At 41.1% G+C, this 14,839-nt stretch overlaps 1 protein-coding gene across 1 annotated transcript; it reads left to right on the top strand.

Annotated features, from left to right (window-relative positions):
- Window positions 1–877: 877 nt before the first annotated feature.
- LOC129325829 (interstitial collagenase-like) lies at window positions 878–11,720 on the top strand. Its single transcript, XM_054973756.1, has 10 exons — window positions 878–1,026; window positions 2,064–2,305; window positions 3,764–3,912; window positions 4,003–4,131; window positions 5,588–5,749; window positions 6,481–6,631; window positions 8,490–8,623; window positions 9,205–9,364; window positions 10,068–10,171; window positions 11,251–11,720. The coding sequence occupies exons 1-10, from the start codon at window positions 919–921 to the stop codon at window positions 11,352–11,354; spliced, it is 1,443 nt and encodes a 480-aa protein (XP_054829731.1). The 5' UTR covers window positions 878–918; the 3' UTR covers window positions 11,355–11,720.
- Window positions 11,721–14,839: the final 3,119 nt, after the last annotated feature.

Here is a 14,839-nt window from a genome sequence, read left to right on the forward strand (position 1 = left end):
TAACAGAGGCACAAAATGTCATTCTGTACCAACAAATGGCAATCATGACAACTTCGTTGACCATGAGTTTTAGTAATAATTGTCAGAATATTCCTAACATTTCTGCTGGCTTTCTAATAAATGATCAAGAAACGTCAACGTTCACAAGTTAATTAAATGTTTCCCATAACAGAAATATCCCCAGAATTTGTCCTGTGTCAGGAGACTCTGGTATTAATTGAGAAGAATTTTATTTTTACATCATTAATGCTTGTTTGCATAACATTAATGTTATATATATATATATATATATATATATAACCAAGTCACATACAGCACAATTCTAAAAACACTTATAATTATTAAAAATAGTAGCAGTAGAAATACGTAGTCTTTCCTTCTGTATTTTAAATTGTTAGTAGATAGTAGGTTGAAATAAAAATATTTTAACAGCCTAAGCCTTATTAAAGGTTGTCCGGTGATAGGCTGGGAAAGATTGTTATACACTTCATATTATTTTGTCATTGTGGGTTGGGTCATTCCTACCTTTATTTTTGGTAGGGGATAATTTCATTCTCTTTGAAAGTCCATCAAAACTATTTAAAAAGTCCTCCTAGAAAACAGTGTTTCAGATTGTCTGAATACTTCATTTTCTAGAATACAAAAATATAAACCAAAAACAAGTAGAATTATAATTCCAGTCTCATTTTTAGTGACTGCCAAATCAGGGATTTGAGAAGTTAGGTTACATTTCATTTATTCTGAAATTATTTTCTGTGGCTGACAAGTCAGAGGATGTTCTAATGCTATGAGTCATACATCTGTTGATTTTATAGTACAAACATGAAGTATATATATGAGGGAATGTGCGGCACATTAACAGATCAACTGGCAGAGACGGAAGAGTTTTGAGGCTGGTGTGAAGAAGAGAAGGCAGACATGAAAAGTTTCTTACTCATGATTGGGTTCTGTGGAGTGCTTTCGTGGACTTTGCCCATCCTTCCACAGACTGAACAAGCCACAGAAGAGGACACGCAGCTTGCCCAGGTAAGGAGCATTAGCAGATTTATTGAGCAGAGAAGTAGACCAATTAGGAATGGGTAGTCAGTCTCTAAATATATTGCTTTAAAATTATCCCAGTGTGATCCTGTGTAAGAGGAGGAGGATTTAGGCTCAGGGCCAAACTACAAGTGATGCCTGACACTAGTTGGACACTTGTCAGCTTTCCTCAAGTTTTGATGGGAAATGGAGGCATCCTGGTCTCGCAGCTTGGCTCTCTGATTGCTGTCCAATGGACTTTTCAACTGTCACTTGTCCAACATTCCACCAAGCTGCCTACATTTCCCATCAAAACTTGAGGGAAGCTGACAAGTGTCCAACTAGTGTCAGGTGTCACTAGTTTGGCCCTCAATGTCAGCTGCAATGTAAGCTGATAAGATTTGTGCAGGTAATAGGTTTGTTGTCTTCAGTTTCCTCACCTGTGCACATGAATCTGCCTTATACTGAATTAGACCACTGGTCTCTGAAGATCAGTATTGCCTACTCTGACTGGCAGCATCTCAGGTACAGGTCTTTCATATCACTTAACATATCTCCTTTTGTCCGGAGATGCCAAGGATTGAACCTGGGACCTTCTGCACACCTGCAAAATAGATGGAATCATTCTATATAGTATAGAAATTATTTATTACAGCTATATGAATCTTGCCTTTCAACTGCAGTTTGAAGAAGCTCACAAGAATAGAAACAAGATTTAAAAGTTATAAACAACAAAGTCAAAATCAAAGAACAGAATCAGGATAAGACAAGATCAAGGGTCCGTTGTGTAATATTTCTAAGTGATCTTCTTTAGAGACAATTTAATAACAGTATCTTTGCCTGATGTCGAAAAGGCTGCCAAAGATGATGATGCCAGATGTATATTTTGGGAGAGCCTGACTCAGAAATGTTCCAAAATAAATGGCCTTCTGCATGGAAAATATATTGACCACAAAGGCAAAAAATTTAAAAGCAAGTTTTTAAAAATAAAAGAATACATGTAAAAAATGCTTAAAGCAATCAAATATATCTGTTCTTCTTATCAGAAATACCTCAACAGCTATTACCCTGAACCCGAAGAAATGCCTGTCTTTCGAAGCAAACACAATAACATTGACGTCAACAAACTACGACAAATGCAGGAATTCTTCGGACTGAAAGTGACAGGCAAATTAGATTCTACCACGTTGGATGAAATGAAAGCTCCCAGATGTGGGGTTCCTGATATAGAAGGATTCAAAACCTTTCCGCTATCTCCAAAATGGCCAAAGAAAGACCTGACATATAGGTAAGAGTTCAATATGCTTTCTTGAGCTGCATTTCTGGCTTTTTTTTTAAAAAGGTGGACGTTATGGTATGGTATGATATGGCATGGCATAGTTACAAGAAAGGTTGCAAACTTGGAGAGAGTGGCATACCCTTTGTGGGGCATCTAGAGTTGGGCGGGGAGAGAAGCAATGTAACTCTTCCCATTTTCCTCCTGCTTCCTTGAGCCAGAGGAGGAAACTAGACAGGCAGTCTTTACTTTCTTTGTCATTGTGCATTCACCATGGAAAGGAATAATGCTAAAAGGGATACAAAACTGTTTATAATTAGACCAAGACAACCAATGGATGATGATAACGATTATCTCTAACCAGGGCTTTTTTCAGTGGGAACGCGGTGGAACGGAGTTCTGGCACCTCTTGAAAATGGTCACATGGCTGGTGGCCCCGCCTCCTGATCTCCAGACAGAGGGGAGTTTAGATTGCCCTCTGTGCCACTAAACAATCTAAACTCCCCTCTGTCTGGAGATCAGGGGGTGGGGCCACTGGCCATGTGACCATTTTTGCTAAGGGCAATTTAAACTTTAAAAACTCCCCTTGTTCCAGCTGACCCAAAGTGACATCATTGTGCGGACTTAAGTTCCACCACTGAGTTCTACCACCTCTTCTCCCAGAAAAAAAGCCCTGTCTCTAATTAATGTGTCTGTGTGGCATAGAGGCTGGAGTGGCAGACTAGGATCCAGATGGCCCAGGTTCAAGTTCCCCATTCTGCCATGCAATCTTGCTAGGTGCCTTTGGGCCTATCACACACTCTCTACCTAAACTACCTCACAGAGTTCTTGTGAGAGAAAAAATGGAGGTGAGGAGAAGGAAGTAAGCCACTTTGGGTCCCCATGGGGAAGAAAGGTGGGGTATAAATGAAGAAAAATTAATAAATTCAAATAAAATAATGGTTAATACAAAAAAATGAAAGCCATGAATAAAATTAGCTTACTACATCCAGGACCCTGCCAGTTGAAAAAATATTAATCCAGAAAAAAAATCAAATACATGTAGTAACAGGTGGATGTACAAGGTACCCATTTTTAGCCTGGGGAGTTTTCTTGGTGAAATTAGTCATAGTGGACAAATTTCCCAACTTTCTACTATTATTAGTCTTCCTCCAGATTTTCACAGTTGGAGGAGGATGTTCAGCTGCACTTTTATCCCACTATACTTTCAAGCATCATCAGGGACCATATGCCGGAATGTCCCCATTTTATTCTCATAGGAAACCTATTGGTCATATTACTTGGGAGATCTTGAACTGGCCACTGCTACCTACTCAAGCTTCATGGCTGAGCAAGGAAGTAGGTACTGAGTGCAGGCCAATGGGCTACTGGCATATACTAGGTTGGAAATGGGTCCCAGTTCTCTCAGAATCTGTTGTTCCTTTTAGATCAAATATTCATTTCCTTTGCTGCTATTTGCTTGTTTTAAAGTCTTCAGAATTACACGCCAGACATGGCTCGTGCTGATGTAGAAGAGGCCATCAGGAGAGCATGGAAAGTGTGGAGTGATGTGACCCCCCTAACCTTCACAATGGTATCAGGGGACTCTGCAGATATATTAATCTTATTTGGTGCTGGAGGTAAGTAAATCAGAAAAAATTATAGGCAGGTTTACCTGATTTTCTGAATAGAAAGAGTTTCAGATTCCCCCCCCCCTTTGATTTTTCAAGAACACAGCAAGATTCCCTTTGACCCTCGTTTTGATGGGCCCAATGGAGAGGTGGGACATGCCTTTTCACCAGCTCATGGTGGATACGTTCATTTTGATGAAGATGAAGACTGGACAAAGGATGCAACAGGTATTTTCAAGTCTTTGGCATTTATGCATTCCATTTTGTAGGTTCTTGTAGCAGCTATTAGATGGTAAAATCCTTTTACTGCAAAATTTTCAGACAGAAATACCATTTATCCATCAGGGTGTAAAAATATCTATACATTTATAGATTTATCAGACACTTTGACAAAAACAACCATGAGACTGACTTTTGAAGTTTGACATATCTACTGAACTCAATGGACCAATGTTCTGATGCAGGATAAGGCAGCCTCATAGGGCCACTGAAGTCAACACAAGGACTTCAGCCTTTGTTCTGCTAAAATTAGTAATACTTATTCCAAGCATGTTCTCAGCCTAGACTGCTATCACACAGTGTTTCTAATAACAGAAACAATGTCCCCTTTTTACATGTATGCAGAAACTCAGGGCCTGCTCACATCCCACACTGGTGTGGAGACTGCCTCCAAGAAACTGAATTGGATGAACCTCTTGGGTCACTCTAATTGTTATTTCCTTCACAAGTTCTCCACAAAGCCAACCTGGGGTTGCCCAAACACACAGTAGCTTTGGGGAATGGCTTGCATTTAAAAAAAGGGCTTGGAAAGCTGCCGCCGGAGGAAGAAGAGCTCCTGCCTTTCTCCCAATTTTCCCCCTCTCTACGAAAACAGTGTGGAGGGGACAGTTTCCCTATTTTTGCTGCCTCACATGCATAAAATACTTCCACGTGGAACGGACAAAATGGGAAACTCCCCCCCCCCCCGCACTCTTGGGAGAAAGGCAGGGGCTCTCGCTTCCTTGGCAGCAGCTTTCTGAGACCCTTTGGGCTCACCTTTCTTTTTATCCAAGCCATTCCCCAAAACTGCTGTGTGTTTGTATAAACCTGGGTTTAGCTCTGTGGAGAACTCATGAAGTAACAATTAGAGTGACTCTTGGAGTCAGGTGCTTGAAGCAAGATTCAGCCTTGTGGCTTGGGCTCATAGCAGCCACAGGTTATCCAGAGAATTTTCCCTGTCATAGTTACCTTGGGCTCAAACCACATAGATGGTTCCTTTGTTGGAAAAGTTGAGTGGGTAAATTCCCACATAGGGTTTCCTTCCCACAGCAACCCTCTTGGTAGAATAAGGCTAATGAGGATGATTTATCTGTGGCAACAATTCTAATTGGTTTTATAGTAAGCCATGTGTCAGACTTAATGTAACGCGGCTGTTCGTATCTATTCTCTTGAAAAAGTCTCTTCAGTTCTTTATGGGAATCTTTATGATGGGGAAAAAAACCAGTGCTCTGCTTTTATGGCATTAAAGCTTACAAGCCTTTCTTAATTCAAGATGTGTATCTCTGAAGGGAGAAAGAGAATATGTGGCTTTTGAAACCTTACACAAAGCATGTCTGATATTGTACATAAGGCTGATATATAATTTTCACTTCCATACAGCCAAAGTCATCTCACCGCCATTCATGCTTTTCCTCATTCTTTTTAGGAATCAATCTTTTTCACGTTGCTGCCCATGAGTTTGGCCACTCTCTAGGTCTCTCCCACACCAATGTCAAGGAAGCTCTGATGTTTCCAAAATACATACGTTCAGACCCTGCAAAGGTCAAACTCCACCAAGATGACATCGAGGGCATCCAGTCTCTTTATGGTAAGCACAGATTCCTGCCTCAAAAGTGGATGGATTCCATATAAGAGCAATGGATTTGAAGGCATTCGAGGCTGATAAGAACATTCCCTTTATGGTATTAGATGCGGGATGCCCCATTCACACATGCAAGTCATCAACTGAGTAGCCTGATCTGATTTAAGAAAGACAAGTAAACGGTAGCCTATTACAGAATCCAAGCAGAACAGGGGGGGTGGGGGTGGATACCACAATCCACAATGCCCCAGCTCTTTACAAGCTGATTCAGGCAGGCCTCCAAAGCCAGCTCAAATTTTTAAAAATGCCATCAAACAATACAGCTCAGGTTCCCTCACTCCCAGTGAAATTCTAAGCAGAGGATGAGTCTCATATGTTTTGTCTTAGGGATGCCCACTCTGGGACAATATATTAGGAGATGTGACCACCAGCCCTGTGCCCAGCCCAGCCCACTCAGTAGGACTGAATAAAATATGCATAGAATTGTGCAGAAAGTGTGACACTTCTTTCTTCCTGTTAGGCATTCTTAAGTCCTGGGGGATTCTGGATCCTCCCAGACTAACTCAGAGGTTTATGAATTGCACAAGATTTAAGGAACAAAATAGTGTGTCAGATCATCACCTAATGGAACTTGGCAGAGCTTCACTGAGATTAATCTTGTGTCTTGATGTATCATCTAACAAGTTCTCTGAGCTGTGCAATTGTTCTTCAGCCCTTCTCTTTGCCTCTTTTTCAAGGACCCCCTGAAGAAGCTGGTGGTGATGGTCAGCCATCAGGCTCTGGATCACCAACACACCTACAAGAACAGGCAACAGATTTATGCAACCCTCACCTGACTTTTGATGCTGCTGCCACTCTCCGAGGAGAAACTTTATTCTTTAAAGACAGGTAAACAAGTCCAAACTTCTTCAAGACACTAGTTCAGTGTATTTTTTAAAATATCCTCAAAGCTATGGGAACAACAATCTTTACTAGGATATTCAAACACCTTCTGGTTCGACTCACTTCCTGTTCACCATTGGCAATCAGACAACCAATTAATCCATGGGCTATTTGGGTGTTCACACCAGTTTGTGTCTATTCATTGGAATAAACTACTCACACCCATTAGAAGCCAGTCCCCTACTGATAAGGGGCCAATTGAGAGTTAGGCTCTGATTTGCTGCTTGGGGAAACTTTGCTCTGTACTCAGCAAAGTATTGAGGGGTGGGGGGAGAACTATCAAGACTGGACTACCAGTCAATCTGCCTGGAATTTGGGGGTCTTCTGGTCTCCCATCTTGGAAACTCTCCTGTATCCCAAATGTACAGAGATGCAGGAAATTTGGGGGGAGGATCAGAAGTCTAGCTGATTTCCCTTTTCTTCTCCCTACTCTGCTCTAATCTTGGCCGATTCCAGACGGCCCTCTGCCTCCCGAAACGTTGCGCGTCGTCACGCGTCATCGCGCGGAAAACGCAAAATATCGCGTTTTCTCGTGCGAGTTTTGCACGACCTCGCGCAAAACTCGTGCGAGAAAACGCGATATTTCGCGTTTTCCACGCGACGACGCGCGACGACGCGCAACGTTTCGGGAGGCAGAGGGCCGTCTGGAATCGGCCCTTGTGCTGCAGTGAAAAGTAGGATGTTGCAGGAGTGGTCTTAGCCAATAGGCAACAGGAACAGTTGTCCCAGGCCCCATCCTCAGAGGGACCTTGATCACCTCCCCCTCAAAGAGGAGGAGAAGAAGCCACTTATGCCCATCATACATGATTTTGCTGAAGTAGCTCCCACACATAATGCATGGGGCAAGGGCCACCCCTTGCTTGGCTCTGATGAGGGAGGTAGCTGCAAGATGGCAGTGCTTCTGGGGGCACATCTGGGACTTTTGGCCACGATCCCAGAATCACCAAGACCACCCCAGAGGATTGCTGCAGTTATCCACAGCCCAAGCTCTCAACGTGAGTTTGGGAGAAAGAAACACATTATTTCTCCTGTGTCCCCTGCACCTATGAAAAAATCAGCTTGTGCTGCGGAGAAAAGGAAAGAAACAATGCCTTTGTCCTCTCCATTTTGCAATTGGAGACCCAGAGCAGTTGATTTACAACTTTGCAATGTAGCAATTTTTTTGAGGGGAGGGGGAATCAGAATCCAACTTCCAGTCAATCTCTTGATCAGATGTGAGTCGGTTTCTGACCAACAAGCAGCTGCAGACTTTTTCAGCAGCTGTTCAAGATGCTTGATGCAATATGAACATATCCCTGACACGTTAATGTTGTTTTCAGAGGCTGTTCATGAGTGCCAAGCACAGTATGTTTGACTCCCGAACACGTTGACCACAAAATATAGACTGCTCCTCTGGCCATTTCTTTGCTTGTAATAGTCACCTCGGCTATGGTATGATGTCCCCCAATGATCTTCTTCATATAATAGGCAGAAGTTGACTGTCAAGTGTTAAAAGTTGTGTTAAAGACAACGGCCCAAGGAGCTGACAGAATTACTTCCTCATCCAGGAGACAAAATCAACCACAATACATTAACTGAACTGCCTATTATGTGCATTTAACATATCATCAATGGGTGGCAAACATGAGGCTTATCATATCACTCATAATTAGTCTCCTTTAATTGTCAGTTATATCCTGGGAACTTTGTGGATGGATTTCTAAATCAGCTGTCAAAATGAGTCCAAGGGTTTCATGCAAATGCTTCTTTAGTTGGAATTTTGATGTAGTTTGAGGTAAAGTTTCTTCTTTTTTTCTCCCTGCAGCTTCATGTGGCGGAAGAACCCTGCGGAAAACAATATTGAAAAAGATCTGATTTCTGCATTCTGGCCAGCTTTGAGTGGTGGAATAGATGCTGCATATGAAGTTGAAAATAAAGACATATTATTTCTTTTCAAAGGTAACTATTTTAAGTCTGATATGTATCTTTTTAACCTGAAGACACTGACATTTCTGAAGCTAGAGCGCGTGTCAGCCAGAATGAAATTTCTGCTGTGGAATTTAATTTGTTCTTATTTGAGACACTTTGAACTCACTTTTCTTCATGCAATATGGACTCAAAACTACTTACAAAGTACAAAACACAAAAGATGACCAACATTCATCTCTGATGAATGATAATGCGCTTTGGCTCTCGAAAGCTCATATCCTGAAAATCTTGTTGGTTTCTAAGATGCCTTTGGACTCAAATCCCCCACAAGAGGTACATTAGGTTAAGAGAACAAATGCCCTAAAGTCACCCAGAGAAATTCAGGTCCTTATTATAACTAGGGAAAGACATCTAAATAGCTTTTATGCGCACAATGTAATTGAGGTGCCCTGATCTCTTCCAAAATCCTATTTCCCTGAATGAAAGTCTTATCCTCTTTACATCAATTCTCTTTTTGGGGGGGTGGGGGGTGGGGTAATGCCCTTTGAATGGATTTAAAATACAGAAACATCCATGGTTCCAATCTTTTCTATCCTATTTGAAAAAAACAGGAGAGAAGTACTGGGCTACCAAAGGCAATATTATACAGCCAGGTTTCCCGAAGAACATCCACACACTCGGCTTCCCCCGAAGTGTAAAGAAAATTGATGCAGCTGTTTATGATAAGAACACAAAGAGAACATTATTCTTTTCAAGCGGCAAGTACTGGAGGTGAGTGGAAATTCTTTGTCTGACACTAGACAGTCCTAGAAACCCTTTTAATACTTTGCTACTGGAATTGAGAAAATTATATCACTCCATAGGTACAACCTTTATTTACTAGTTCACACCAAACCCATTGTATAATTCTTTGGGAGTACACTCCACTGAGCTCAGCAAAACTTATTTGAGATTAAAAAGCATTGGACTAGCCTGATTCCTTTCTAAATAGGAAGTCACAAGAGTTCAAAAGAAAAGAGGTGGCCACATGTACAGTATCAGCACACAAGACATCACTCCAATGGTCACTTAACCTACACTAATGCACCACGATGGGCTTGCTCATGTTAAAAATGGGCACACTTTCTCTACTGATAAAGACAGTGGAAAAGACTAAAATATTTACACTGAAACCAAATTTACATAGATTCCGCTGGTTAATTTAATTCTGTTTTTTTTTTTAAAAAAGAAGTAATATGTTAACTTTCATTTGTTTCCCAGAAAAAGGAGTGCTTATAAAGCTCTTAAATAAACAATCAAGCTGATTTTGCATACATTTGCTTTACTTGAAAAGTACAATTTTGTGGCTCTTCTCGCTACATGTAAAAAGTTTAAATGTAAGAATTAGATTTGGTTATTTGGGACAATGCTGACACCTACAGTTAGCATGTCGTCTTCTCAGCTCCACTGATTTCTAGCCCATTTCTTTCTTTAGATATGATGAAACCAAGAATTCTATAGAGAAGAGCTATCCCCGAAAGATAGCCGTTGATTTCCCTGATATTGGCTCCACTGTGGATGCTGCTTTACAACATAATGGTAAGCGGAAGACAGTTCCCACAGATTAGCATTTTTAAAAGATCTTTCATAATAATGGCGAGGACTCAGTCTTGCCCTGCCATTCATACTGATGTCAGAGCAGCCTCTCTGACACAGATGCCAGAGAGCTGCTGTAGCATAGTGGTTAAGTGTCTGGGCTGTGAATCAGCACTCTGCTAGTTCCACTTCTGCCATGAACTCAGCAGGTAGCCTTGGGTCAGCCACTTCTCTCAGCCCCAGCTCCCCAGCTGTATTGTAGGGATAATAATTTTAAAAATTGGTAATTGCTATTGTGCTATTGCTCAGTAATGTTATAATGATCTGTTGCTGTGATCTACTAGTTCTTATGAATTTCTAAGTTCCTTTAAAAAAAAAGAAGTATCTAGCCCCTTTTTGATGCAGGACATGTGGAAAGGTCCATCCCTTATATTCCTGCAATGAGAAGAACTAGAGAGACATCTTTTTTAAAAAAAGTGATACCTGGGAATTCAGAGGTTCTTGTAGATTTTGGCATAGATCGATTTTAAAGAAACCTTCTGTGGTCTGGCAATTGTGAGATGCTGATGGATGGAAAATGGCACCAATCTGGACAGGGTCTTTGAAAATACACACCTGCCAGTCCAGAGGGCTTGCTAACATGCTTGGACTGCGTTCTTTCTAGAAAGATCATACTAAACTAGGTTTGATAAGGAATGTACTAAAGATAGGGAAAGCCTGGAAAATGGAAAATTAGAGGGTGACATTGGGTGGATGCAGGATAGAAAGAAGGAAACTGTATAATAGGATTTGAAAGTTGACCATGTCCAGGGCTTTTTTTCTGGGAAAAAAGGTGGTGGAACTCAGTGGGTTGCCCGCAGAGAAAATGGTCACATGGCTGGTGGGCCCCGCCCCCTGATCTCCAGACAGAGGAGAATTTAGATTGCCCTCCACACTGCCCTGGAGATCAGGGGGCGGGGCCACCAGCCATGTGACCATTTTCAAGAGGTTCTGGAACTCCGTTCCACCGCGTTCCAGCTAAAAAAAAAGCCCTAACCATGCCATTAGATTCAACAGCTTGACTCTTCTTGTTTTTCTTTTAGGACATTTGTATTTATTCAGTGGCTCAAAGCAATATGAGTTTTACAGCAAAAGCAAAAGGTTTATTGGCATAAACAAAAGCAACTTCTGGATTGGCTGCCAGTGACCAGGGGAGAAAATGCAGTAGCAAAGAACAAGAGAAGCCCTGCATCCAGCCTTACTACTTACTGGCATTGTTCAATTAAGCCTATATTATTTTGTCTTCCGAAGAACTGCTGCCAACGCACTTTAAGACAAGGAAAAATTCAAACTGAGTATTTATTTTTAGTATTTATTATTTGTTACACTGTATGTTGCCAAATAATATGTTAATATTTTTGTTACACTGTATGTTGCCAAACTTAATATTTTTGTTACACTGTATGTTGCCAAATAATATGTTAATATTTTTGTTACACTGTATGTTGCCAAATAATATGTTAATATTTTTGTTACACTGTATGTTGCCAAATAATAAAGTAAGTTATGTTTATGTATTTGGTTTATTTGAATTATTTCTTTTTATGCAAACATAAAATCATAATGTGGAGTTGATTGCAAGAAGGACTGCTTAGTCCATACTTTGTTCAAAAGCCATTTCCCCTCATCCCAACCCCAAGCAAACTAAGCCTGTGATTCTCAACTCATGGTGTTTCCTTCAGGATTTTTTCAAACTGACTTTTCACATCTGATCCGAGCCCAGAGAATATCTGCTATGAATAATAGAGCCCAGGGAAGGGAAACTATTCTTGGTAATCACATTTCTGGCAAAATTGTTCCAAATCAATTGTGGAGTGCAGTCCTGGAAAATACAGAAAGATATGACACAATCAATAGGTCAGTCAAGTAGACTCTCTGGTGTTTTGTGGCACATAACTCAATCCCAAAAGACATAGAAGAGGGATGCACTTAATACAGTGCAAGAAACAAACAAACAAAACTCTCAGTGGTACAGTGGGAAAAGTCTTTTTATTCCAATATACTGCCCTTACACATCTTGCGGATGCGTCTTTGTTGTAGACATGGGCACGAACAGCATTATGAACAGAAAAAAATCACGAACAGCCCCATCTGCTGTTCGCGAACAAGCTGTTTGTGAGGGCCCATCCTAAACGAACAGGTGATTGTTGCAAGCCTTCTTCGTTGCCTTCGGCAGCCATTCATCAAGCCAGACAGTCTGGCACCTGCAATCAATCCCCTTGGCAACCGGAGGCAGGGACTGAACGCTGTGTGAACTCCTTCTGGCTTTCCTTCGGGCTTTTACCCTTCAAAGTACTTCCAGCAGAGAGTCCTGTTTTTGCCACTGTAAAGAGAAAATTACAGCCAATGGGGAGACCCATGGATCATGCCTTTCCTGGGGTACAATCTCTCTGAAACTTGGAGGTCTTCGGAGAACAGTGAGGACTATGTTCCCTGCAAATTTGGTGGGTATTGGACGTTGGGAAGGTCAGTTGGAAACCTCTCAAAGTAGCTGCCAGCAGACACTGCTGTTTTTGCCAGGACAGAGTCCTTTAAACTATCAGCTGGCAGGTGGCAGGGGGAAATTCAGGGATCTTTAAAGGGCCAGATATGTGGGTTTGGGGGAGGGGGGCTAAGTGGGGGTGGTGGGGTGGTTTTGGCCCCCACGAACAATGAACAATGAACATGTCCGGGAACAGTTCATGTTCGGCCATGTTCGTTGTTCGTTGTTTGTGGATGGCAACAAACAACGAACGGGGTGTTCATTGTTTTTTTCCATTTGTGCCCATGTCTACTTTGGTGAGGTGTGTGGGGGGGGGGTAATGTAAAAACATCAATAAAACATATGCCATTAAAAATAGAATTAAATAAAAACATTAAAAGACAAAGAATACTGATCAGCTTGTAAAATAGATCCAGAATCATAGAGCTGCAAAATTTGCAATTAAATTTCAGGTGCAATACTATGATGCTAACATTGACCTTAAAACAATATTACAACAGTAAAAAAAAAGCTGGAGAAGTGTATACACAACTGATCTGTATAATAATATCAGGTGCTTTCAATAGCAGCGGTTTCTTAGAGAATAAAGTGCATTACGCTGATTCAGTCTTTTATCTAAAATTCAAGACACACATTTAACCCATTAGGTACCAAAGTTTCCAGTCTGAGAATCTGCTTAGCATCTTTTTTCAATAACACTATGTGCCAGTGGCTTTCAGATTTAAAAACAGCCCAGAACAAGAAGTCTGCTGAGTCATGGTTGTGTTCTAAAAAAGTTGAACAAAGGGGACACCTGTTTTTTGGGAGGGGGGTAGATGCTGCTTTTATGCTCCTGCAATTCATATTTTTAGTTTCCTTAGTGTTTTGCCAATGTACAGCTTCTCACAAGGATATTTATAATATACATGACCCCAAGCAAATGGCATATGATGAAACTGTTTTTTTTAATTAGAATTTTATTAATGTTTTAATGTTAAGAAAAAAAGAAAGAAAAAAAGAAAGAAAAAGCATAAAGAACAAAGAAACAAGCTTTTACATATATAGATAGGAATACATACCAATTTTCTACTTGAAAAGGTCCAACAATATTACACATTATATACCAACTTCAAAGTTAGCACAGGTGAAATTGTTAATGGTGTATAATTTCTTGTCCACTGGATTAGTACATAACCCATAAAAACAAAGAGTAAAAGACGTCAATGGCGCAGTGGGATAGTAAATAGTTTACATAATTTCTTCTTCCACTTCTTCTTCTTTTCCTCCTCCTCCTCCTCCTCCCTCTGCACCATCAGCTTCTCTTTCTCTTCATTGTTTTGGTAGCTGGCGTGGCCCTCTTTTTTTCATAACATTATTCACAAAACCTTTTCAATCCAATCGTGTACATCTTCACTTGGAACGGGCTTTGCCTCACCTTGATTTTACTCGGTTCCTCTTCCTTCTGTCCCTCAGAATGTATGCCTCAGAGCCAAGCTACAAGTGACACCTTACGCAGGTTGGACGCTTGTCAGTTTCCCTCAAGTTTTGATGGGAAATGTAGGCATCCTGGTTTTGCAGCTTGGCTCTCCACTACAGCTGCAAAACCAGGATGCCTACATTTCCCATCAAAACTTGAGGGAAGCTGACAAGTGTCCAACCTGTGTCAGGCATCACTTGTAGCTTGGCTCTCAGACTGCCTTGGAGCCTCACTTATTTAGTGCCCTGAAAAAGTGCATTTGAAGTCTGGGTTTGGCCAGAGGCACGAGCTGAAGGACTCCTAGCTTGATGCTTCCAGCCCATGGCCCTGTGTGAACTGTGATGGAACCAGCACTAGCCCCAGACATCCTTTGTGACCAGTTTCAACATAGGGGTTTGTTGGGTGGTGTATTTTTTTAAAAAATTGCATTTTATGTGAATTCTATCTCATAAGCCACTCTGAATTCCTGTTATGGGAGAAAAATAGGGTAAAATATCAAAATAAATAAATGCTAGTTGCAAGTCGCCTGGGTGGTGTCATAGAAATATCCCAACGCTCCTCCAAAAAAACACATGGTGTTTGTTGTTTAAAGAAGCCATAGGGGGCTACAAATTGGACCAGAATAATTGTGCTTAGAAAAGGAGGAGAATTCTCACTCCTTTTCACACTAATTCTCTAATATAACCTACCAATT

Source organism: Eublepharis macularius, chromosome 3 (genome assembly GCF_028583425.1).
Source record: "Eublepharis macularius isolate TG4126 chromosome 3, MPM_Emac_v1.0, whole genome shotgun sequence".
In the NCBI taxonomy this organism is placed as follows: Eukaryota; Metazoa; Chordata; class Lepidosauria; order Squamata; family Eublepharidae; genus Eublepharis; species Eublepharis macularius.

Bases quoted from the DNA above. Each gene is read 5' to 3' on its own strand.
- LOC129325829 (XM_054973756.1), top strand. From the start codon at position 919: ATGAAAAGTTTCTTACTCATGATTGGGTTCTGTGGAGTGCTTTCGTGG. The intron at 8,624-9,204 runs GTAACTATTTTA...TGAAAAAAACAG, and splicing joins CATATTATTTCTTTTCAAAG to GAGAGAAGTACTGGGCTACC. The intron at 9,365-10,067 runs GTGAGTGGAAAT...TTCTTTCTTTAG, and splicing joins TCAAGCGGCAAGTACTGGAG to ATATGATGAAACCAAGAATT.